Genomic DNA, 27,538 nt, shown 5'->3' with positions numbered 1-27,538 from the left:
GGCGCAGGAGGATGCTGCTGGGCGCCTTTCACCGCACAAAACCAATGTCCTTATGCTGGGAAACAGGGAACCAAGGCGTGGACGATGAAAAAGAAAAGTAAACGGCTTCGAGGAAGGATGTAGAGGCAGCTTCTGCAAATATGTAATCGCGCACTGGGGCAGCGAGTCGAGGACGGCAGCGGTGTGAATTCGCAGCTTGCAGCATGATATATCTGTAGCGACCATTATTAAAAATATGGGCTCTCAAGTTGTGCAAACGCTACGCCAAGGAGTCTGGGCTTCATTGACCGGCGGATGGTATCACGATCCGGAACAGAATAAATTCAACAATTCATGTCATCTGTATTTATGGATGTTTTTGTTAATGCTTCCATTATCCCTTCATTTGGTGAGTGATACAATATGCCGCAGGCCGCCGATAATACGTGTTCTGCTAATATGAAGCAGTCTACGCGTTATAGCTATAGAAACCGTACACGAAATATTTCTCTGAAGAGATAGAATTGATTTAAATGTATTGTATATTAAATCAATTTTGGTGTTTGTTTGGAGCTAGCACTGTCGCATTTTTCTTCTGCATAGCCTTCTATACAGGTGATGAACGCATGGCAGCCTGTGTCAAAGCATTGTTTTGCATTTACAGTAGACGAAAATATCTATAGGCTATATATTACGTGTTTTTGTCAGTGGTTAAGAAGTAAAAAAAGAGACAAACGAGATAAAAATACAACCCCTAAATTCTAAAATGATATATTACAGTTTATTTATCTATTAAATGGCTTCAAAAATGACATGGCTCTAATGTGTTTTCCATCTCTTCTGTCCTCAGGCTCTTCCACCCACCACTACAACCCTCAGTATCTACTGCACCTCAGTGACAGTTTTCTTCATTGTCATTAAGATGGTAAATTATCGCCTCCATCTGATGTTCGATCAGGGCGACATTGTAGCCCAGAATAGTGTGCCTGACATCAGCAAAGGTGTAGACAAGAAAAGCAACGCATCTGATTCCTGTCTTCCATCTCTAAGGTGATCAAAATCAGTTGTGCCATTTATTATTTCGCAATGTTATTTTCTCATATTGTCATAAGTTTCCTGTCCCCAAAGCATGTACAGTAAACTCTACTGCCAACAGTAACCAGGCTAAAGTCTGAATTGTTTTAATTTACAGGAAGAGCAGCACAGTTCCTGACAGTGTTGCCACATCAGTATTGACAAAAAACAGACCAAGTCCAGTAATACAAGTCACAGTGAAACAGACTGAAACAGACCCTGGACTGATTGGAGTAAGTAATAATTTGATGAATTTATGTACCATAATTATTTACATGTACTTTACAAAATATGTATTTTTAGAGAAAGAACCTTTCAGGGAACAGTGAACCATTTTGAAGAACATTTTAAAAATCTAAAGAACCTCTTTTGACTTTAAAGAACATTTTCTGCATTTGAAAGTTTCCATGGATGTTCAAGGTTCTTCATATAACAATTGATGCCAATAAAGTACCTATATTTATATTATTTACTGTATAATATTTTTGTACACTTGAAATAATAATATCTTTTTTTTTTTGTTAACCTGCTTTCCAAAAATGTTAAGGAGTGTCCAAAATCGGAGGAGCTGAAGAATATAGATGGTATGTACCAGCTTTAATTATAGCACTGGCCTGGTTTCACTGCAGTGCAAGAGATCCTCACAGTTCTGGGAACATGTTGTGCAGATACATCATTGGAAGTTTCTGTCACAGAGCCTTGCATATGAACTGAGGAATAATTTGACTACTTTCTATCTTGCCTCAGTTACACGTCACACTGAGTGTGACATCCTGCCAGGACCTCTCAAAAAGAGCTGTCAGACAGCTTTGTCAGAAATCCCAAACACAGTGTTACACTTACATTGTGAGGGTCTCCGACTGCATCTAAAACACAGAGACATATTTTTGAAAATTTGATTGAATTTAATGAAGAAGTGTAAGTTGTTCATGTAATATAATATAAAACAATTTAATTTAATCAGATTAACTACATTTGGTTAAAGGGATTTTATTAATTTTTCACTCAAAAAAGAAAAGTCTGTCATTCTTTCTTCACCCTCATGTTTTTCTAAATTCATAAGACTTTGGTTAATTTTAATGGCACAAATAAAAATAAAAAAATTAATGAAGCCTGAGAAATTTCTTTCCCTACATTAAAAGTCCAGGTCCACAACGTAGCATCATAAAATGAATGCATATAAATCAAGTGGTCGCTTTATATGTTGAACAAATTGAATTTAGGCTTTTGTGTACATCTAAACAATGATCGAAACACATACATATCAGGCTTGTGCACAATTCAGAATTGAATTGAGAATGACTCCTAAATTCCAATTCAATTCTTGAATTTGAATTGAATTTGAATTGATGTCAAAAACAGGATCTAGAATTACAATTCGAATTTAAATTAAAGGAAGCAGAATTGCAATTCAATACAAATTCAAAGAAATTCATATACATAAGTGAAGTGTTTAACAATGAAGCTTTACAATATATGTCAGATATGATTTCATTACATATTCTATAAATGATATTAGTTTGCACTACTTGTACAGATTACATTGTGTTGTTTGATTACTTTGAAATGAAAATAACATTTTGAACAAAACTAATCAAACATTGAGTGAGTAATTTATTTCATGAATTTGATCATTAACTATATGTTGGAACAAAATGTATGCAGGGTTGAGGAGTGACTAGTTATGTGTAATGAAATTAAATTACAAAATGAATGTAATTGTATGTGAGATTCAACACATTCTTTCTGTTGTATGACTGTGTGGAATGTCTTTGAATTGCCATGAATTTAATTCCACTTCCTGTCATTCCAACTCCAATTCAAATTCAACTTCCTGTGGGGCGGAGTCAATTCAATTCAAATTCCAAGTCATGAATTGAATCGCAGCCAATTCTGAAATTCTGAATTGTGCACAAGCCTGATACATATGTGACCCTGGACCACAGAACCAGTCGTAAGAAGCATAGGTATATTTTAGCAATAGCAAACAATGCATTGTATGAGTCAAAATTATTATTTTTTTATGCCAAAAATCATGTTCCCTGAAGATATTTTGTAAATTTCCTACTGTAAATATATCTAATATTAATTTTTGATGAGTAATATGCATTGCTAAGAACTTCATTTGGACAACTTTAAAGGCGCTTATTTTCAATATTTTTTATTTTTTTACAACCTCAGATTCCAGATTTTAAAATAGTTGTATCTAAGCTAAATATTGTCCTATCCCAACAAACCGTACATCAACGGAAAGCTTATTTATTCAGCTTTAATGTATTTAGATGATGTATAAATCTTTAAAAAATGGCCCTTACAACTGGTTTTGTGGTTCAGGGTCACATATAGTGTATTCCATTTGGTAAACATGGAGGCTTGTGCATGTGTCATATGCTAGAATACACACATTTGAGCTTCTGTGATATTTAGTGATGATATGCTCCATGTATGTGTATCGATCATTGTTTAGATTTAAATAAAAACCTAATTTAATCTGTTCACTGAATCCTTTTTTGGAAGTTTTGGTTACCTGGACTTTCAATGAAGGGTCAGAAATCTCTCAAGCGTCAGTAAACATATCTTAATTTGTCTTTCAAAGATGAACTGATGTCTGAAGGGTGTGTAAATGATCACAGAATTAAAATTTGTGTGTAATTAACCATTTAAAAGGGCCATAAACTGAGAAATCTTTTGACAAATAAGAGGTCATTGTACTATAAAAACACCCTGTAAGTTTCTCAAAACTTTCTTATTAGTCTAAAAACAGCTTATATTGAAGCCAATCTGCCAAAACGACAGCTTGTGGAATGTGCCACTTTATGATGTAATAGAGTGGTCTATGCAGAAACCAAACAATAATAATGGCTTTGAATACAACAAGGAGCTGTACAATGCCAAGTTGTGGAAAAACAGTCTTTGCATAGCCTTCCTTCCGATCCCAACATTAGGAAAGAGTGGATGAACTTTATTTTTAATTAAGTTCCAGAGCACATCAGTAAGAACTTTATCCTTTGACCACTTCATTTTACTGCGGATCTGTTTATAAACAAGGCACAATTCGACACATAATTTTAAGAAAGATTGAAACTAAAAGACAACACTGTGCCAACTATATTGCATCCGACAGTAATATTGCATTCACAAGTGTGTGGAACTGTTATTACGTGGTCACTATTGCTTTTTCTGTTATTACAGATCGTTTTATATGTACTGAGTATTTATGCATCCATCTATGAAGGATGTAGGCTGTCAAACATACACAAATGTTAGCCAATCATAGCAGTGGGCACTTACTTTTGAGTCTACAATCCACCACGTCTATTTAAACAGAGTGTTATGATGGGAAAGGGTCAAAACAGGACAGAAATTAGCCCATTACTTCAAAATTATGATTACAAAAAGGGCAGGTCATGACCCCTTTAAAGCAGTTTGTGACATCAACCAATGGGGCTCATTATCTGGTAGCTACTAAATTAAATTCTTTCATAAACCATATGTCCATTTGACGTTTTAAACATGCGGTTTGTATACTGCCTGGCTTTTACAGGTCAGAGTGATGAACGATCAAGGCCAGAGGTGGAGGAGCGACTCACCCCTGAGGATGTGTTCAGTCCCAACACTGACCAGTCTGCCCCACTCCTGCAGGGAGAGCAGATTCCTTCAGCCCATAGGGACAAAGCTGAGGATGATCTACCACCTTCCCCTGTGATTGAAGAAGACAGTATGGAGGAGAAAGACAAACCCCCAACCGACCCCAACAACAATAATACCTCTCTAGAAATCACACGAGATGCCAACAATGGAGAAACACCTGAGGAGAATTATTGCTCGGATGAAATAGCTGTGGTGCTGGTTGACAATTCGAGTCCCTCGGCCCACCTGGACGAGAGCGATACGGTGAAAATCATTATCACAATGAGCTGTGACCCACAGACAGCAGCCGAACTGGAGGAGTCTGTCAAACAGAGCATTTTAGAGTCAGCTCAGTCTCACCAGGGGGAATCCGACTGTCCTGTTAAAATTCCTGTCATCACTTTCGATTCACCTCATGAAGTGGAGGAACTCTCTGCAGGTGATGAAAAGGAAGACACACCGGTTGCAGGAGACAGCTCAGTTCAGGAGAAGTCCGAACATCAAGACAAAGACCCAATCAGTTCTGACTCTGCTCAGGAATGCAAAGAAATAGAGAGCAATGAGTTTGAGATGCCCAATCTGAGCCCCCAAGTGACCAATAACAGCTCATCAGGCATTGATGTGAACTCCCACACTGATGAAAACGACCCACCTGAGCTTAAAGTGGACGCTGATGGATTCTTGCAGATCCCGGCAGCGTATATGAGGTGTACTCAGAGTGGAAGATCACATGCTAGGGGACTCAGCATCGACAGCGGACGAGATGCTGTCCTCATTAGTAACAGAGCTAAAGATAAGCTTGGTACAATGACCTCCTCGAAATCAGACCTTGAAGCCAAGGAGGGACAGATACCCAATGAGTCCAACTTTGTTGAGTTTGTGTCGTTGCTGGAGTCTATTAATAGCACCAGATTTGGAGGAGGAAATGAGGCTGAGAAGGAGAATGAAGAGAGAAATGGTGAGTGCTGATTTATGACACCGGATTTAATATCTTTACTCAAACTAATGGTCCAACTCCTTTCAGAGCAAAGTATGAATGCGGAGAAGAACTCGGATGTGTCAGAATCCACAGGACAACAACAGGAGCGTCCAAATCCCCCAAACAGTCTGGCTACAGACACAATGAAAACCATTCCAGAAACTCTCATTCCTATTGTCTCTCCGGAGAGGTGGGTATTATGCCATCTGGCGGACTGTAAATTGCTTTGGATAAAAGCATCTGCTAAATGACGGCTGCTATTTACGTTATTTTTAAACAGAAAAGCTGAAAGCTGAATAAATAAGCTTTCCATTGTTGTATGGTTTGTTAGGATAGAACAAATTTTGGCCGAGATACAACTATTTGAAAATCTGGAATCTGTGGGTGCAAAAAATAAAGATTTAGGCTTTAAAAGCCTTTAAAGATGTCCAAATGAAGTTCTTAGCAATGCATATTTCTAATCAAAGGTTTTGATATATTTACTCAAAACAACAGTTATTAATAAAAATTCACTTTTTAGGGTTAATATTCTTTTTGTCCTCATAGTCCGCAGACAGATAAGGAGAGGGACCCTGATTATGATTCTCTGCCCTCACAAACGTCCCAATCAGAGAGCTCTATGCTTCAGGTCATCTGTAGACCAGAGGCTACATCCAAAGAGGAGGCTTATACTTTTCACACTGTTCACAGTGAGTACATTGGACAGACAGTAATAACAGACACAACTGTAGTACATTATGTGCAATGTCATATCTTAACTTGTCTATCTACAGGAGAGAGACCTCGGAAACTGTACAATGAAAGAGCTCTAAACTTACCCCTTGGCGCAGAGCTCATCACTGGCAACATATGGTACAGTATCCTATTCTACTTTTCTTTTACAATCACATCAATTCATTTTAAATCAAAATTACGTTAAGAATAAAAACTGCTGATAGAGAGTTATAATGTTACCATCTCTCCATTAGTGATCTCCTTTCCACATCTTCGAATTCTGAGTGCCAGGATGGGTTAGCGGGAGGTCCTTCTGAATGCCCCTTTCAGCGACGCATCCTTCCAACTCGCCGACTCCGGCCCAGGAGAACCCATCCGGAAATATTCCAGGTCTAGAATCCTATTTTCCACACATTAATCTGGCTGTGATTCAACAAAACACAGAAAACATGTTGGTTGTTTTGGTTAAAAATACTTTATCTTAAAGAATTAGTCCTCTTCCAGAATAAAAAATTATGATAATTTACTCACCCCCATGTCATCCAAGATATTCATGTGTTTCTTTCTTCAGTCGAAAAGAATTAAGGTTTTTGAGGAAAACATTACAGGATTTTTCTCCATATAGTGGACTTCAATGGGAGCCAATGGGTTAAAGGTCCAAATTAAAAAAAAAAAAAGTACATTTTTTAGAAAATGACCATTTGTTTCACTAGATAAGACCCTTATTCCTCGGCTGGGATCATGTAGAGCCCTTTGAAGCTGCACTGAAACTGCAATTTGGACCTTCAACCCATTGGGTTCAACTGAAGTCCACTATATGGACAAAAATCCTAGAATGTTTTCCTCAAAAACCTTCATTTTTTTTGGCTGAAGAAAGAAAGACATGAACATTTTGTGAGTAAATTATCAATAATATTTTATTTTGAAAGTGAACTAATCCTTTAAAGGATAGTTCAACCAAAAATTAAAACTCAGTCAACATTTAACGAGGGCTTAAATATTTCTCGCACACAGGAGGAGGACTCCTTAGATGAATCATCCGAGACGTCAACCCAAGAGAAACCCTCAAGAAAGCTGTACTACAAGCTAAAGGTTTTTCCTGGGAAATGGGTGAACATATTGTATGATCGCTTAGCCCTGATGGCATTATTAGACAGGTGAGTGTGACAATGAAAGGGTTGACATTGCATTGCTATTCAAATACCACAGGAACACAAAGATGCACATTGTTTTTTTTTTGCAGGAACAAGGATATGACTGAAAACATGGTGGCTGTATTCTTAGCTTTCTTGGTGGCTTTTCTGGGGTTTGTGCTTCTAAATGAGGGCTGCTTCAAAGATATCTGGGTCTTTCAGTTCTGCCTGGTCATTGCTAGCTGTCAGTATTCCTTGCTGAAGGTACAGCGTTCCTTATTTTTACAGCCTGTTTTTGCTGAAAATGAATCTACTGTTAGGCTGCCTGCTAAAGCCTTTTATGTTTTATAGAGTGTTCAGCCAGATGCAGCTTCACCTACTCATGTGAGTTTACTGAAGAATCATTAAAAAATCATGTTTTTTGTTTAAAGAGATAGTTCACCCAAAAATAAAAATTTTGTCCTTAATTACTCACCGTCATGTTGTTCCAAATCCATAAGACCTTCGTTCATCTCCAGAACACAAATTAAGATGTTTTTGATGAAATCCGAGAGCTTTCTGACCCTGCATAGACAGCAACACAACTGACATGTTCATTGCCCAGAAATGTACTAAGGACATCATTAAAATAGTCCATGTGACATCAGTGTTTCAACCTTAAAAAAAGACAGGCAGGTTTGGAACGACATGAGGCTGAGTAATAAATGACAGATTTTCATTTTTGGGTGAACTATCCCTTTAATAGGATGAAGAAAGCTTCTACAAACAGTTTCTTTTTTCTTTTTCTTTACAGGGCCATAATCAAATTGTCATCTACAGCCGTGCTGCATATTTCTGTATGTTCTGTGGCCTTATTTGGGTTTTGGAAATAATGTTGAGAACACCAGACCTCCCTGTGTCCACCATCTATGGCATCACAATAGTAACGTCAGATGCCCTTCAGTACCTGCAAGACATTTTAGTCGGTATGTGATTTTGTGCATTGAAACATATGTTTGAAAAATTACAAATGGACGTACATGTAGTCAAACACGACTGATAGACATTTGACTTGATGTTGATCTGATCTTTTCAGGGTTTACATACTGCTTTCCGGTAACGTTCCTTCTGGGCCTCTTTCCGCAAATCAACACCTTTGTTATATACTTTTTAGAACAAATCGACATGCACTTTTTTGGAGGTACAGGTCTGTATCCATGCTAAATATTTTTTTTGATCAAATCATAGATAATTAAATATGATTACAAGTCAGAATCGGAAGAAACGAATGTTTCTGATTTCTGCTTAGCTGCAACTGGGCTCCCATCAGCCGTGTACTGCATAGTAAGAAGTCTTATAGCGCTGTCTTTACTCTACGGATTCTGTCTTGGCGCTTTGAAGGTAAGATCTGTTGGAATTATTTTAAATGAAAACATGCATTTAATCTGCTGGGATAAAAAGCTGTATATTTCAAAAATGAGAAGGTCATCAGTATAAATAGTTCCTTCTTTAATGCAATACAAGGTAGTTTTTAAGCTTGTAATTGCAATGGCATCTTTTGTGTAGGAACCTTGGGATGAACAGCATATTCCAGCCCTTTTCTCTGGTTTCTGTGCCCTGCTAGTGGTCCTGTCCTATCATCTTAGTCGACAAAGCAGCGATCCAGCTGTGTTATTGTAAGAGTGTGCACTTTCCACTGATCATTTGGTTAGGAACATTTTGAACTGCTGCCATAGTTTGAAGCCCTCAAAATATGCCAGTGCTCAGAAATCAAACGTTGTTTGTAATCACATATTTGTTTTTGTTTTTTTATCTCAGCTCATTGATTAAGTCCAAACTGATGCCATCACTTGGGCACGGTGAGGAAGAAGAGGAGGAAATATCTGCTGAGAGCACAGACCCTCTTCCAGAGAAACTCAGAGGCTCAGTGGTGGGTACCTTTGATTTATTTTAGTGAAAAATGTCTAATCAGATGTACACTACTGTTCAAAAGTTTTGAGTCAGTTAGATTTTTTTATGTTTTTGAAAAAAGCCTCTTATGTCTCTCTCATGTATTTGATTTAAAAATACAGTAAATACAGAATAATATGAAATATTATTACAATTTAAAATAATTGAGTAATATTTAAATATATTTTCAAATGTAATTTATTCCTGTGATGGCAAAGTTGAATTTTGAGCATCATTACTCCAGTTTTCAGTGTCACATGATCAGAAACCATTCTAATTTGCTGATTTGCTGTTCAAAAACTATTTTCTATTATTGTCAATGTTGAAAACAGTTGTGCTGCTTAATATTTTTGTGGAAATAATAATACCCTTTTTTATTCTTTGATGAATAGAAAGTCTGAAAGAATAGTATTTATTTGAAATAGAAATCTTAGTTTCTTAGTTTCTTTTAAATGGAATTGTAATATGTGCATCTAAGGAATCTTGTATTAATCATCATTTATATATTTTTATTCCAGAAAGAGATTTTACTGTCAGATCTGGTAGTCTGTATTCTCGCCTCGGTTTTGACCTTTGCAATAACAGCCAGCACGGTTTTCCTTTCACTACGGGCAAGTTACTCTTACTTGTACACTTCCTATACATGTATACAAAGACAGACAATGACTGCATATTCAATAAAGCTCATCTAACCTACTAACATGTTATGAACTAACAATTTTTTTTCAAATGCAGCCATTTGTGTCCATAGTGCTGTATGCATTAGCAGCCACTGTGGGCTTTGTCACCCACTATATCATCCCTCAGTTACGGAAACACCATCCCTGGCTGTGGATCTCTCATCCCGTGCTAAAGAGTAAGGAGTACTCACAGTTTGAACCCAGAGGTTAGTTTCCTGCACTTTAGTGATGTGTCTGCTGTAATACATTGTACATTATGAAAGGGATAGTTCACCCAAAAATGAAAATTCTGTCATTAATTACTCACCTTCATGTTTTTCCAAACCCGTAAGACCTTCATCTTCGGAACACAAATGAAGATATTTTTGACTAAATTTGAGCTTTTGAACGAAGGTCTTACAGGTTTGGAACAAGTGACTAATTAATGACAGAATTTTAATTTTTGGGTGAACTATCCCTTTAATGTTACTTAGTTTTAGTATACTATCTTTTCAGAGGATGCTCACTTGATGTGGTTTGAGCGTCTCTATGTGGGGCTGTTGACTTTTGAGAAGTACATCGTCTACCCAGCCATTGTCCTCAGTGCACTTACCAATGATGGCTTCGCCCTCAGCCATCGTAAGAAATTAGGAATACAGTAAGTATCCTTCCCCTTATTCCTGTTGACAATTTAAGACAGATCTTGGAAAATGAATTGATAATTTTGAAATTAATTAGTAAATCCCATAATTTATAAACGACTCTAACTATATAAATACATTAGCATTTTATATATACAGTTGAAGTCAAAGTTTACATACACCTTGCAGAATCGGCAAAAATGTTAATTATTTTACTAATAATTTTTTATTTAGTACCGGCCTGAATAAGATGTTTCACATAAAAGACATTTACATAGTCCACAAGAGTAAATAATAGTTGAATTTATAAAAATGAGCCTGTTTAAAAGTTTACATACACTTGATTCGTAATACTGTGAATGATCCACAGCTGTTTTTTGTTTTGTTTGTTTGTTTAGTGATAGTTGTTCATGAGTCTCTTGTTTGTCCTAAACAGTTAAACTGCCTGCTGTTCTTCAGAAAAATCATTCAGGTCCCACAAATTCTTTGGTTTTTTAGCATCTTTGTGTATTTGAACCTTTTCCAACAATGACTGTATGATTTTGAGATCCATCTTTTCACACTGAGGACAACTGAAGGGACTCATATAACTATTACAGAAGGTTCAAACACTCACTGATGCTTCAGAAGGAAACACAATGTATTAAGAGCCAGGGGAGGAAACATTTTGGATTTGAAGATCGTGGTAAATTTAACTTATTTTGTATTCTGGGAAACATGTAAGTATATTCTGTAGCTTCTAAAGAGCAGTACTGAATGAAAGAAAAATATGATATTTAGGCAAAATAAAAAAATGTACACATCTTCATTCTGTTCAAAAGTTTACACCCCTGGCTCTTAATGCATTGTGTTTGATTGATTCTAAAGCATCAGTGAGCATTTGAAACTTCTTTAATGAGTATCTCTTATTCAGGTGAGTACTAAATAAAAAATAACATGCATTTTGTATGACCCCTCTTATTTAGTAAAATAATTAATATTTTGCAGATTCTGCAAGGTGTATGTAAACTTTTGACTTTCGCTGTATATATACTGTATATAGGCATTTCTTTATAACTTTATATTTATCAAAAGAATACTTTTTTAATTGTTAAATGTGTAATTTTTTTCCTAAAAAGTATTGATTAACACTGATGATGCAAAACAGAATATTAGAATGATTTCTGAAGAATCATGTGACACAGAAGACTTGAGTATTGGCTGTTTAAGATGAACTGAATAAATGAATTAATTAAAAAATAAATTAAAACAGAAAACAGTTATTTTAAATGGTAATATTTCACAATATTACAGTTTTTACTGTATTTTTGAAATAAATGCAGCCTTGGTGGGCAAAATTGATAAAGTAACACAATTTACTGAGCATTGTGGTGGTGTTAGCAGAAGTTAGCGTCAGACCTGTGTCAGAGTCACCCTGATTGGTTTTTGCTGTGCTTGGCTGTATGCTGCCTCTGCACCTGAGTGGCTCAGGTGTCTGTGTCTCGCTCCAGCTGTGATGTCTTGTTGATGACAGTTGCTGGGATGAAGCTTCTTCGTGCCTCCTTCTGCAATCCCAGCTACCAGTTCCTCACGCTCATCTTCACCATCATCTTCTTTGAGTTCGACTGCAGCAGTGCCTCTGAGACATTCCTGCTCAACTTCTTCCTCATGTCCATTGTCTTCAACAAGGTCAGTGCTGTGGGAGGGATTACAACTAATCATTTACAAAGCCCTACACATTTGTGTTAATTTAGCATTCATTAAGATACATTTAGTAAAATGGGTAATCTTATATGTCTGTAAGTCTGTAACTCTTTTTTTAGCTTAGAAAAAGATTACGTCTATTGTGCCAGACTATTGTTTAAAATAGCTCTCAGTCGACAGTACATTTAGTAACTAGTCCCAAAATAACTGTCTTTGTTGTCTTTCGAACTCATACAACAGCTCTTTGTTTTGTCAACAGCTGTGGGATCTACTCCACAAGCTTCACTTCATTCTGGTGTATATCGCCCCCTGGCAGATCGCATGGGGTAGTGCATTTCATGCATTCGCACAACCCTTCGCTGTACCTCATATCCTTACAATCTGTGCAGTTTCAGTGTTTATAATGGCGGTACATCCCGTGTAATATGTTCAGTCCTATTTTTAATCTGTTAGGCAAAGTTGCTGTAAATCAGGAATTTTTAAACTTTTTTAAGCCATTGAAATATAAGGATCCCCTTGCAAGGGACAGTCTTCCTAAAATACCATAAAGGCAACTATTTAAGAATACAGTTGAGGTCAAAAGTTTACATACACCTTGTGGAATCTGCAAAATGTTAATTATTTTACCAAAATAAGATAGATCGTACAATATGCATGGTATTTTTATTTAGTACTGACCTAAATATGATATTTTATATAAAAGATATTTACATATAGTCCACAAGAGAAAATAATAGTTGAATTCGTAAAAATGACCCTGTTCAAAGGTTTACATACTCTTGATTCTTAATACTGTGTTGTTACCTGAATGATTCACACCTGTGTTTTTTTTTTCAAAACCAAATTTGGTTTTTCAGAATTGTTGTGTATTTGAACCCTTTCCAACAATGACATTTGCCCTTTGAGATCCATCTTTTCACACTGAGGACAACTCAGGGACTCATATGCAACTAGTACAGAAGGTTCAAACACTCACTGATGCTCCAGAAGGCCACATGATGCATTAAGAGCCAGGGGGTAAAAATTTTTTCGAATTTAAAGATTAGGATAAATTTAACTCTTTTGTAGCTTCTAAAGGGCAGTACTAAATGAAAAAATATATATTTAGGCAAAATAAGAAAATTGTACACATCTTTATTCTGTTCAAAAGTTTACACCCCTGGCTCTTAATGCATAATTTTTTTTTCTTTCTGGAGCATCAGTGAGCATTTGAACCTTCTGTAATAGTTGCATATGAGGCCCCAGTTGTCCTCAGTGTGAAAAGATGGATCTCAAAATTGTACAGTCATTGTTGGAAAGGGTTCAAATACACAAAAAAGCTAAAAAAAAAAAAAAAAAAAAAAAAAAAAAAAAAGGATTTTTCTAAAGAACAGCTGGCAGTTTAACTGTTCAGGTCAAACAAGGGACTCATGAACAACTATCACTAAACCAAAAAACACAGCTGTGGATGATTCAGGCAACAACAGTATTAAGAATCAAGCATATGTACATATTTGAACAGGGTCATTTTTATAAATTCAACTATTTTCTCTTGTGGATTATATGTAAACATCTTTTATCTGAAATTTCTTATTCATGTCAGTACTAAATAAAAAATAACAAGCATTTTGTATGATCCCTCTTATTTTGGTAAAATAATTAACATTTTTTGATTCTGCAAGGTGTATGTAGAATTTTGACTTCAACTGTATGCTGTAAAAAATATTATTTGGAAAATATTTAATTATATTTATGTTACATTGACACTTCATCTTTTAGGTCAACAGAATTTGTGATTAATCTCATGACTTCCAGTCAGTGTTTAGAAAGCAGAATGAAATAAGATTGTAAAATTTGTTTAAATGTAAATAAGTCAGGTGCGATTTCTTATAATACTTCTTAGAGCACCAGATAGTGTCGATTATAGCACCTTTAAAGCACTGGGAATATGCTAAAAGCATCATACCTCCAAATGTAGTGCAAATATTTAGTTTTTTCCTTGACAGAGCAGCTCAGACTCTGCCATGCTGCTGCTGCAGACGTTCATCACGACGCTCTTCTACACACCACTCAGCCCTTTTCTTGGAAGCGCCATTTTTATCACCTCTTATCCACGGCCTGTAAAATTCTGGGAGAGGAACTACAAGTAAGCTGCCTTTTATTTTCAAATGTACATGAAATATGCATTCAACCTCAAGAGTGACGTAATGCACAATCAGCAAGCTGCACACACACTTGAGTGCAGGTTTCTGTCTTCTAGGGCACTAGAAAGAACAAGTGCATATTTCATTGTTTGGAGAACAGCTGTTGGGGCTGGACATGTTTGGCATGTACTTGCCTTGTTTCCTCAAGGACAAAGTTCCTTCATGGTTGCTGGGCTTTATCTGAAGTCCAACAGTCTGTAGCAGCAGAGAGAAAACCACACTATGTTGAATTATTGATGTAGTTTCCAACCACAAATGTGATGACACAGAATGTTTCTGTTGTTGATATTAAACTTGAATGGGGGTACCGGCACAGGCATCAGATTAAATGGGGTGTTTGACATGACGAAATATTTCACTGCATAAACTTTTCATTTGGTTTTTCAGCACAAAACGAATTGACAATTCCAACAGCCGACTGGTGTCTCAGGTTGACAAAGAGACTGGTAAATACTGTCTTTATCTATACACATATTACCACACACTCACTAAATAGTTGAAAAATGAATACAAAATGTTTGTTTTTCCATTTGTGTTCAAAAAATAATTCACCCAAAAATGAAAATTCTGTCATTAATTACTCATCTTGTTCCATTTTTTGACAAAATCCGTGAGCTTTCTGACCACCCTGCATAGACAGCAATGCAACTGACACATTCAAGACCATAGCAATGTCCTTACTACCTTTCTGGGCCTAAAGCTCCAAAAGCCTCATAAAAGTGGATTACATAAGTTGTGTGCCATATTCCAAGTCTTTTAAATTATTTAGTAAAGTTGTTCTCAATCTTTTTGACTTGAACAGTATTCGAAGGCACCCCTGTCTAGGCTAAAATTTAGATTTTTTTTTTTCGTGTTAATTTAAGATTTATTAAGATAATTAATATTTAATAGTTAAGACTTATTCTGCCCTCTGGTTGAAAACCACTGATTTATTCTATCTTATTTATTTTATATATAGCATTTTAAGCTGCATATTAAAATTGCTGAGAACATTTTGTCATATTAAAAACCCTAAAGTATGTTGTCTTTTAATATAAAATGTCATATTTATGAAACATTTTTACTCACATTTCTTAATTCTTTCATATATGTATTTATATATTACTTACAGTATATTGCACATTTATTTATTTTTATTTTATTTTGTGATACATTTTTAAATCTACATTTTTAACTGATAAAATAGAAACAAACTGCCTATCAATAATGTTCAGTTGTTAAGATTAGAAGCTTAAAATTAGATATGCTATGATGTTTTCTTTTTTAAACAAAATCTATTATTTATGGAAAATCTTGACGATGATAGCTCTCAAATAAAATTAGTGACCTCACTATCACGTTTTCAGATTAATTAATGTCAAATGTCATTTTTTTTTATTCTTTTGGAGTTTGACAGACCTTTCACTTTCAATATATGAAAAAGAATGTCCAGAACATTCTTCAAATATTGTGTTAGGATGTAGGATTTAATTTCTTAAAGAGATAGTTCACCCAAAAATGAAAATTCTGTTATTGATTTCTCACCTTCATGTTGTTCAGAACCTGTAAGACCTGTGTTCATCTTCAAAACACAAATTAAGATTTTTTTATGAAATCAAAAAGCTCTCTGACCCTCCATAGACAGCAAGGGTACTACCACAGTCAAGGCACAGAAACATAGAAAGGGCAACATTAAAATATTCCAGGTGGCATCAGTGGTTCAACCGTAATTTTATGAAGCTACGAAAATACTTTTTGTGTGCAAAGAAAACAAAAATAACAACATTATTCAACAACTCTTATCCTCTGAGTCACCCTAGTGCCATTATAGAGTGCCATGACTGTTTACTGCCTTTCTTGGCCTTGAACGTGTCAGTTGTGTTGCTGTCTATGCAGGGTCAGAAAGATCTTGGAGTTCATTAAGATATAATTTGTGTTCTGAAGATGAACGAAGGTCTTACGGGTTTGGAACAACATGAGGTTGAGTAATTAATGACAGAATTTTCATTTTTGGGTTAACTCCAAAAATGCATAAAGGTTCCGTATTACTGTAAACACAGTTCGAATTTTTTGAGTAAGTCAGATGTTGTTTTAGGATGCCATATCTCTACTATTACTGAAGACACAACAGTGTCCTGATATGTTTTTAAATAAAAATGTTCAGTCATTATATGCTCACCATGTAGGCTGTGATGACAACAACCTCAACTCGATCTTCTATGAGTACCTGACGCGCTCCTTGCAGCATTCTTTATGTGGAGACCTGATGTTGGGCCGCTGGGGGAATTACTGCGCTGGAGATTGCTTCATCCTGGCTTCTGACTACCTTAATGCACTTGTTCACCTCATCGAAGTCGGCAACGGTCTGGTCACCTTCCAGCTACGAGGCCTGGAGTTCAGGGGTAAGTGGTTTTAACATTATATTGTCACACTGATGTCAATGTTCCCTCTCCTCACCGTGACTTTCTTATTTCCTCAGGTACTTACTGTCAGCAGCGGGAGGTGGAGGCCATCACAGAGGGTGTAGAGGAGGATGATTCTTGCTGCTGCTGTGAGCCGGGTCATTTGCCCCATGTTCTGTCTTGCAATGCTGCTTTTAACCTCCGCTGGCTGGCCTGGGAGGTGACCACCACTAAGTATCTGCTGGAGGGCTACAGCATCAGTGAGAACAACGCTGCTACCATGCTGCAAGTTTATGACTTACGCAAGCTGCTCATCACTTACTACCTTAAGGTACCAGCAACACTGTTGTGGGACCCTCATGTAATTCCAAACTCATAAGATTCATTCATCTTCGGAACACAAATTAAGATATTTTTATTGAAAACCGAGAGTTTTCTGACCCTGCATAGACAGCAATGCAACTACCACGTTTACAGCCAGAATGGTAGTAAGGACATCAGTGGTTCAACCTTAAAGGGATAGTTCACCCAAAAATGAAAATTTGATGTTTATTTGCTTACCCCCAGGGCATCCAAGATGTAGGTGACTTTGTTTCTTCAGCAGAACACAAACAAAGATTTTTAACTAAAACTGGTGCAGTCTGTCGGTCATATAATGGCAGTGGATGGGCACCAAACCTTTAAAAGTAAAACAAAACATGCACAGACAAATCCAAATTACACCCTGCGACTCGTGACGATACATTGATGTCCTAAGACACGAAACGATCGTTTTTTGTGAGAAACTGAACAGTATTTATATCAATTTTTACCTTTGATACACAGCCACGTCCATCTGTCCTGAGCACGAGCTCAGCGTCCGGCTGGTGACATGTGAACGCGCTCTGGCGTAGTATACGCAAACGCCGGAAGCGATCTGTCGCATGTATACGACACTCATTATTTACACAGTGCACAGAGATTGTGGGTATAGCGGCTATTCAAAATGGTAATTACTTGCGCTTATCCTGATTGTTCAAACCGATTTAAAGCTAAAAGATTACATTTGCTTGCGCAAAACTCATCCGGGACTTTTTACCGATTTCCTCTTACGGTGTTTGCGTATTCTACGACAGAGCGCGTACACATGTAACGAGCCGGATGATAAGCTCGTGCTCATGACAGATGGACGTGGCTGTGTATCAAAGGTAAAAAATGATATAAATACTGTTAAGTTTCTCGCAAAAAACGATCGTTTCGTGTCTTAGGACATCAATGTATCGTCACAAGCTGCAGGGTGTAATTTAGATTTGTCTGTGCATGTTTTTTTTTTTTTACTTTTAAAGGTTTGGTGCCCATCCACGTCCATTATATGGCTGGCAGTACCGCTTTGAGTTAAAAATCTTCGTTTGAAGAAACAAAGTCACCTACATCTTGGATGCCCTGGGGGTAAGCAAATAAACATCAAATTTTCATTTTTGGGTGAACTATCCCTTTAATGTTATGAAGCTATGAGAATACATTTTGTGTGTAAAAGGTAACTGAAAAAAAACCTGAAAACTGAATGAAGTACCTACAATGTTCTTGATTTACTGTGGCAGGTTTATGTTTTGATATGCTGTAGTGAGATGGACAACATTCACATCTTTTCAATCATTTCTATCTTCAGAGTATCATTTACTACCTGGTGATCAACCCCAAGATGCAGATATGGGTTAAAGACCAGTCCATGCAGGAAGCCCTGCAGTCATACACTAAATGGCATCACATCGAGAAGGACCCGGCTGTGTTCAGCATGAAGATTGATGAGGACTACGTCCACTGTCTGCAGGGAGTCACCAGAGCCAGCTACTGTAATGTCTACCTGGAGTGGATCCAATACTGTGCCAACAAACTAGAAGAGGTGAGGAGACACAAATGCTATTTATTAGTGTGACCGAAGGCTGATACAATGATGGAAAAAAAACAGTGTGTGACTGATTTCCAAATGCTCTTTTGGTAAAACAGTTGAGCTGTTCTTTGCAATTATACACTGTTAAAGGATTAGTTCACTCCTGAATTAAAATGTCCTGATAATTTACTCATCCCTATGTCACCCAAGATGTTTATGTTTTTCTTTCTTCAGTTGAAAAGAAATTAAGGTTTTTGAGGAAAACATTCCAGGTCCAAACTGCAGTTTCAGTGCAGCTTCAAAGGGCTCTAAACGATCCCAGACGAGGATCTTATCTAGCAAAATGATTGATCATTTTCTAAAACAAATAAAAATGTGTATACTTTTTAACCACAAATGCTCGCCTTGCACTCTGCGATGCACGTCTGTGTCTACACATATTATCAGGGCCCTATGCTTACTTTACTTTTTAGAATCACTTGTGCTCCTAACTTAAAAAATTTAGGAGCACAGTCGGAATTTTAGGAGGAACTTCTAATCAATAATCAAAAAATCTGATAAAAAAAAAATATATATATTTTTTTACTTTTTAAATTTTCAAATTAAAACAACAGAACAAGAATGAGTTACCAATCAAATTAAATCAGTATTAACAGTTGTACTAATTGTACTACAGAGGTGACACAGAAGAACACTTAAGTGGCTTGTAGGTGTATTTTCAAATGTTTAATGAGGCTCAGTGGTGACAAGAGTGCAATCAAATTCGTAAATTCATGTTGAGATTAATGTTTTAAATATAAAAGTTTGAATACAGAAATATTAAACGATTTAAATAACTGAAAGATACTTTAAAAATGAAACTAAATCTGCCAGTAGGTGGCGCCAAGTCACTGATTTAATTACTGAATCATATCATTCATTTGATTTGTTCAAACAGCTGATTCATTCAGGAATAAAGCAAATGACTGTCTTTATGAATGGGAAATTGAATCAATGACTCACTAGATTCATTTAAAAATGCACGCTCATTCATAAACAAAACACAGCTGTGTTTGAATTCAAAGGCGCAGTGGCTCAGTTGTGACTTGTTCCAGACTAATTTTGATGATGAAATCAGGCAATAGTGTTATAGTAAGACACTACCAGTCAAAGGTTTGAACACACTTCCCCATTAAAGAGAATAGCAAATGCAACTGAAATGGTCGCACTGTAGAGCACTGGTTATGTAATAAAGCCCTTTGAAGCTTCACTGAAAAAAAAAAAAATGAAGGTGAATACATCATGAGGAAATTTTTATTTAGGAGTGAACTGATCCTTTAAGGTGATCTAAAGTTAGGAATCATACATCTAAAGTTTCATTCTTTTGTCCTCAGCCAGTAGATAGTGATGAAGATTCTCCACTGGTTACATTGTGTTTCGCTCTATCTGTTCTTGGACGGAGATCTCTCAGCACAGCAGCACATAACAGATCTAACAGGTATATTTCTTAACATTAGTCCTGTAAACCTCAACAGATTAATAATATTAAGACAATATATGATAATTGTTAGTTCAATGGATGTTATTTCACATTTCAATTGTTTCCTCCACAGTCTGGAGTCATTCCTCTATGGCTTCAACACACTCTTCAAAGGTGACTTCCGTATTGCTGCTAAGGATGAATGGGTTTTTGCTGACATGGACTTGCTACAGACAGTGGTGGCCCCAGCCGTGAGAATGAGTCTGAAACTTCACCAGGTGAGATAATTAGACAGTGTTTGGATACTGCATAACGTGACTGATTGTTCACATTTCCTTTAGTATAACCTCAATAATTTGACTCATACAGGACCACTTCACAAGCCTGGAGGAGACGGAGGAGCCTGCTGTGCTGTACGAGGCCATAAGCAGCTATAAAACCAGTCTAGTGATATGTCACGAGAGCGACCCCGCCTGGAGAAGAGCAGTACTGTCCAGTCGAGAGACACTGCTCACGCTCCGGCACATGGTAGATGAAGGCGCAGATGAGTACAAGATCATTATGCTCTACAAGCGCCATCTCAGCTTCAAAGTCATAAAGGCAAGAAATATATTTTTTATGGTGTTCAATTAAAGTTTAGTTTGAATTTCATTCATTTGTAAAATTAATAATAAAAACAAATTTTTCACTTTTGATTTTAGTTTTTAGAGATTCTTTAAATCACATAATCCAATATTGATTGTTTTTTTTCTAGGTTATAAGTTGTAGTTTTAGTTCATGTGGTGCATATACAGTTGAGGTTAAAAGTTTACATACCCCTTGCAGAATCTACAAAATGTTAATTGTTTTAACCAAAATAAGCAGAATTATACAATATACATGATATTTTTTATTTATTACTGACCAGAATAAGATATTTCACACAAAATATGTTTACATATAGTCCACAAGAGAAAATAATAGTTGAATTTATAAAAATGACTCCGTTCAAAAGTTTACATACATATGATTCTTAATACTGTGTTGTTACCTGAATGATCCACAGCTGTGTTGTTGTTGTTGTCGTTGTTTTAGTCCTGAACAGTTAAATTGCCCGCTGTTCTTCAGAAAAATCCTTCAGGTCCCACAAATTCTTTGGTTTTTCAGCATTTTTGTGTATTTGAACCCTTTCCAACAATGACTGTATGATTTTGAGATCCATCTTTTTACACTAAGGACAACTGAGGGACTCATATGCAACTATTACAGAAGGAAAGAAAAACACTGCATTAAGAGCCAGGGGTGTAAACTTTTGAACAGAATGAAGATGTGTACATTTTTCTTATTTTGCCTAAATATCATCTTTTTTTTTATTTAGTACTGCCCTTCAGAAGCTACAGAAGATACTTACTTGTTTCCCAGAAGACAAAATAAGTTAAATTTACCCTGAAGCATCAGTGAGCATTTGAACCTTCTGTAATAGTTGCATATGAGTCCCTCAGTTGTCCTCAGTGTGAAAAGATAATTCTCAAAATCATGCTGTCATTGTTGGAAAGGGTTAAAATACACAAAAATGCTAAAAAAAAAACCAAAGAATTTGTGGGACCTGAAGGGTTTTTCTGAAGAACAGCGGGCAGTTTAACTGTTCAGGACAAACAAGGGCTCATGAACAACTATCATTAAACAAAAAACTGCTGTGGATTATTCAGGTAACAACACAGTATTAGGAATTTTTTTTTTAAAAATATATTTTTTAAGAAATAAAGAAATTTACTTTTTTCTTGTCGACTATATATAAATGTCTTTATGTGAAATATCTTATTCAGGTCAGTATACAAATAACATGTATTTTGTATGATCCCCCTAATTTTGGTAAAATAATTAACATTTTGCAGATTCTGCCAGGTGTATGTAAACTTTTGACCACAACTGTATATAACAATGAAATAAATGATTTGTGGTCACTATTTGCAATTCAGATATTCAGGCCTAATAGATTTCTATGTTAATTATGTTCTTAGACTAATTGTTACACCTTTTTATTGCCATCTTTTCATTCAGATAAATAAAGAATGTGTGCGAGGGCTGTGGGCAGGTCAGCAGCAGGAGCTCGTCTTCCTCCGGAACCGCAATCCTGAGCGTGGAAGCATTCAGAACTCAAAGCAGGCTCTTCGAAACATGATCAACTCCTCCTGTGACCAGCCGCTGGGTTACCCCATGTTTGTGTCCCCACTCACCACATCGTATATGGGAACTCACAAGCAGATCAGGAACATATGGGGCGGCCCTCTCAGTTTGGAGAGCATTCGCACCTGGCTGCTCTCTAGATGGTTTCGGTATGTATGAGGCATTAAATGTTAACTAAAAATTAAAATAGAGTCTACATCTACATCTTGGATGGCTTGAGGGTTCATTTTGGGAACTGTGAACTGTTTCTTTAAAAGGCTCTTTCTCTGGATATTCTTTCTAGTCTGTCTTCTTCTAAACCTTCCTTGCACTTTCTAGGGTAAGAAAGGATAACCTTACCAGCTGTAACAGTGGCATGAACATGGAGGATGTGGATTGTGCTGGTTCCTCTTTAAGCCAGAATCATAACTCTGCCACATCCCAGAGCCTAAGCCTTTATCATGGCCGCCCTCGCAGCTCCCAGTCCAGACACCACGGAGGTCAGAACACAGTAGGAATTTGTACACACTGTAGTCCTAAAGGCTGTAAGAAAATGAATATGTTTGTTAAAATAATACTTTTCCTTACAGCTCACCGGGAGTATCGCAGTCGCTCAGTGCAACCTCAGGGCCAGCGCCCCCCTGTCACCAGCCGATCGGGTCCCATCCTGGACAGTCAGCATGGCTCGGGCTCTGGAGGCCCTTGGCTGGTGCAGCGCCTCTCCAACAGCCAACTGTCCTTCAACACCTCCTCCATCGCCTCCGTCTTTTCCCAGGTGCCTCGTTTGTCCACAACAGGGCCTTTGGCTTCAGCCACAGGTCAGCATCGCTCCAGCCAGGTGTCTTCCTCCAGCTCCACGCTGAGCCTGTTGTTCGGCAAGCGGAGCTTCTCTAGCGGTTTGGTCATCTCGGGACTCTCTGCAGCTGAGGGGGGAAACACCAGCGATACGCAGTCCTCAAGCTCTGTCAACATCGTCTTGGGCCCGTCCTGTCGCTCCAGTCGTGCAACTCAAGTGAGATGATTGAAGTGTCTTTGAAGTGTTTTTACAATGATGTACAAAATGTTTTGTTGTTAATGGATTTTTAAGAAACAAAAGCTTGCGGGAATCGACCACTATGAGCCTCCAGAAGATATACAAAGGAATTTGTCAATTTTCACCAAATGTTAATTCCCCATTCAAATTTTTTAGTCAATCTAGACTTACAAATCTATGGAAGCCTGTTTCCGCACTGAATAAAAAAATTTAAAAAGGTAATTGCAACTTTTTTTCTTAAAACCATGTGTTTGTATTTCTCAGAATTGTGACCCTTTATCTCACAATACTGATTTTTTAAAACTCAGAATTGCTTAAAGTTTGTCTTTTTGTCTTTTTTGTCAAAATAGTGAGATATAAACTTGCAATTGCGAGTTATAATGTCAGACATTGTTATAATGTCAAATTCTAAGACTTTTTTCTTAGAATTATGAGTTTACATCTCACAATTCTGCAAAAATATCAGTCTTTTTTTCTCCTCAGAACTGAACTTTATAACTCACAACTGAGTTTATATCTCACAGTTATAAAATAAAAGTTAGAATTCCGAGATACAAACACAGTTCTGAGGAAACAAGTCTGAATTGCTAGTTTATATCTCACAATTCTGACTTTAGAACACTGACTTTAGAACTGCGAGTTATTAAGTCAGAATCGTGAGATATAAACTGTGGAACTGAGAAAATGTCAGTCTTTTTTCCCTTTAAGAAATGGTCTTTGTAACTCACAATTGAGAGTTTAAACCTGACAAGTCTGAGAAAAAAGGTTCAAATGCACAGTTCTAAGAAAAAAAAAGTCAGAATTAACATGCAAAGTAAGAATAAAAAATGTCATTATTACCTTTTTATTTTTTATTCAGTGGTGGAAATAGGCTTCCATACAAAGCAGAGGCTAGTGAAACACTTAAAAAAAACAGAAGGATATATATAAAAGGCTCTTATATATTATATATATGTATATGTATATATAATGCACTTCAAAATCAATTTTTTGGACTAAACCAATATTATCTGCCATCCATCTGCATTTAACATTATTTTTATTAAATAATGCATTTATGTCCCTAAAAAGGGAATTATTTAAAATATTTGTAAGGAGCTAGTCGCAGTGTAATATTTTTGTTTTGGTGGATTAATATTATATATTATATAATGTTACGGAAGATTTCATGTGACATTGAAGATTGAATAGCTGCTAAAACTTCAGCTTTACCAACACAAATTACATTTTCAAATATATTAAAATATAAAGCTGTTTAAATTGTAATAGTATTTACAGTATTACTGTATATTAAATCAAATAAATGAGAAACGCAAGATGTTTCTTTTAAAAACATTTAAATATCTTACTGACTCCAAACTTTTGAGTGGTAGATATAACTACAAAAGTTCTGGACTTCTCATGGGGAAGCAGTTTAGAAAAATGTTATCTTAAGTAGGTTTTTACATCTTTAATTTGAATTGTTGAGTTAAATTTGAATGTACCTAAATCAACCTATACTCCCTCTCCTCTTCCTTCTCCTTTCAACCATTTTTTCTTTTTATCATAATCATAGTATCATAAATAAGTGACTATTACAGATTTGTAGTTTAGAGTAAAAAATTGTTGCTGAAATTGTTCAAAATCTTTCTTTCAGCAATGGACATCAGAGACGTACGAGAGCATAGATGCCACCTCCACCATTGCCACAGGACCCAAGGTCCACAGCACAGACAAGAGCCAAGACGACTCCACTTCTGCCTTCCACGAGGCTCCGGAGGAAAGGACCATATGAGACCACAACCACCAAATGCCTCAGCCCAGCATGATCAAAACTCCTGAGCCCTCAAGTAATGTACATTACAGACGTCTTTTTGTAAAACAAAACATCTGCCATGTGTAGAAACGTAAGTATCCTATTTAAGGGAAAAGAACCGCTCTTCCAAAAAAAGAAAAGAAAAAGATGAACAGGCAGAAAATCATGTGAGATTAAATGGTGGAATCTGATGACTATTTACATTTGCACCTTGAGTGCATGCACTTCATGAACACCATCACTCACAGCGGTGATTATTTTTATAGCGTGGCAAAATAAGAGGTGTTGCTCAAGTAATGTAAGATCACATGACTAAAGAAAGTGTCAGGTATGGTGACATAGTAGTTTTCTTGCACACTGCTGTTTTGAAATGTGTTGTGATCCAGATGTGTCATTGGTATATATTAACGTACAAGCACTACAAGGATTCTGAACTGGTTATTGATGCATTAAAAGCAGTGATGAGAATTTTTTTATTTCTGTAAATCTTTCAAAAAGAAAGAAAAACAACTAAAAGTTGCCATGTTCACTCTTTGGCACACAGTGTGTATGCACTTTCCTCTGATATTCTACCATTAATAATATGATTAATTGGCCCACAGAAAACCCCTGAGTATGGCAAGCACGATCTCAAGAGTTGAAGACTGTGTACTACTTTATTCATAAATTCCTCCAGGAACTAAAATGAGGATGGAGGAGTTCCATGGATCTGGAACTAGAGTTGATAAAAGCAAAATGTGCATTTTTACTATGGGAAATGTGGGGCTTCCAGTTTATTTATTATGTGATGGGGGTCTGTATGATGTGTTGTAATATCAAATATTTCATGGTAAGTCTAGCCCTTTAATATTATTTGCATATTATAATGCTCCCATAAATAGGGAGATCTCAAAAACCTAAAATACACTCCCATTAACACAATTTGAATAAAAAAATGTTGAAAAGAATCTGAATTTTGTCCTTATTCATTTCATTTTATGTCTGTATACAATATCAATCAAATGTTTTTCTCATGATCCATTTTGAGCTAAAATCTTATGATTAAATAATTAAAAATTGTTTCGTGAACAAATATTTGTGCCTATGTAGGAAAGCAATTTTAAATGTGTTATTACAATTTCATTTTAATTGCCGAGGAATTATCATCCTTTCATTTGTGTTATTTCATATTTCTGATGATTTCATTATTATTGAAAATGTGGAAAATAGTTGTCTCCAGGCTTTTGGCTGCCACTGTATATGATTTGAATCACAATTTTTGCTAAATTTGTAAAGACTTGTCTAAAACACGTAGAGCATTTATTTACATATATGGGCCATTCTACAGAATTGGTTCAAAGTCAGAGTTGCAAGCTGTATAATATCCAAGGTACACATTTCTAGTCATCGTGCGCTTAATTCTCATATTGGATTTTCAGGAAGTTTTGGAACTCTCCCCAAATTTGTCACTATCGAAACACAGTAATAATAATTTATTTAGATTATGTTTACATCTACCTTGTAAAAATTCGTTTAGCTATTTTACTAAAATGATTTAAGGGGTAAATCAGTAACAATTACAATTTTAACAATATTTCAAGTGTGATCTACAAGATTTTCTTGTATTTTGAATCCAATCTTTCTTTGTAAAAGGCATAAAGTTGATCATACTGATTTCCAACTCATTAGTTTGAATATACGTTGAACCAGACACTATCATAACATCTTAGTCGATAATTCAATATAATTTATTTTTGACAAGACATCCAATGTTTGGGTTGCGACTAGACATTTTCGGTAGTGACAGTAGCATTTTAGTAGTGACCGCATCACATTACAGAACTTTAACCCACATACTAAAATAGTAAAAATTTGCATAACTTGTGCAACCTGACAAGATACTTTTGGGCCCAGCGCAAAGACGCTAATCAGCACATGGTTAACTACCACCGTTCTGAACAGTTCTTAAACTAAATTTTATGGAAAAACGCCCCAAAAAACAATGATGCAACCAAAACTTTACCAAATGTTTCAGTTGTGATTGTTTTGTTAGTGACAATTTTAGATACTTTTGAACCTCAAAACTCAAAGTCAAAACTTTGGACACACTTGACTTAATGTTTTTTTTAGTCAAATATTAATTATTAAAAAACTTTATATATATATATATATATTTCTTTTTTTTATTTATTTATTTTTTTTATTTTATGTTTTATATTTTATTTTCAAATACAAATTGTGCCAAGAAATTATTCGCTTTTTTTCTTAAAAA

General features: G+C 36.0%; 1 protein-coding gene across 1 annotated transcript; it reads left to right on the top strand.

The window, feature by feature from the left end:
- The first annotated feature begins 10 nt into the window (after window positions 1-10).
- Window positions 11-26,234, top strand: pcnx2 (pecanex 2). Its single transcript, XM_073833975.1, has 34 exons — window positions 11-388; window positions 830-1,029; window positions 1,172-1,286; window positions 1,601-1,637; window positions 4,598-5,641; window positions 5,708-5,852; window positions 6,209-6,351; window positions 6,436-6,514; window positions 6,631-6,766; window positions 7,391-7,533; window positions 7,620-7,773; window positions 7,861-7,893; window positions 8,303-8,474; window positions 8,585-8,695; window positions 8,798-8,889; window positions 9,055-9,164; window positions 9,307-9,418; window positions 9,957-10,049; window positions 10,174-10,324; window positions 10,614-10,755; window positions 12,229-12,406; window positions 12,681-12,791; window positions 14,419-14,546; window positions 14,992-15,050; window positions 16,770-16,985; window positions 17,063-17,316; window positions 18,634-18,867; window positions 20,229-20,332; window positions 20,448-20,592; window positions 20,684-20,914; window positions 22,355-22,629; window positions 22,799-22,959; window positions 23,050-23,471; window positions 25,129-26,234. Exons 1-34 carry the CDS (start codon window positions 236-238, stop codon window positions 25,264-25,266), a joined length of 6,021 nt encoding a protein of 2,006 aa, XP_073690076.1. The 5' UTR covers window positions 11-235; the 3' UTR covers window positions 25,267-26,234.
- The last annotated feature ends 1,304 nt before the right edge of the window (window positions 26,235-27,538 follow it).

Source organism: Garra rufa, chromosome 2, assembly GCF_049309525.1.
Source record: "Garra rufa chromosome 2, GarRuf1.0, whole genome shotgun sequence".
NCBI lineage: Eukaryota > Metazoa > Chordata > Actinopteri > Cypriniformes > Cyprinidae > Garra > Garra rufa.
This window is presented reverse-complemented; position numbering and strand designations above follow the sequence as displayed.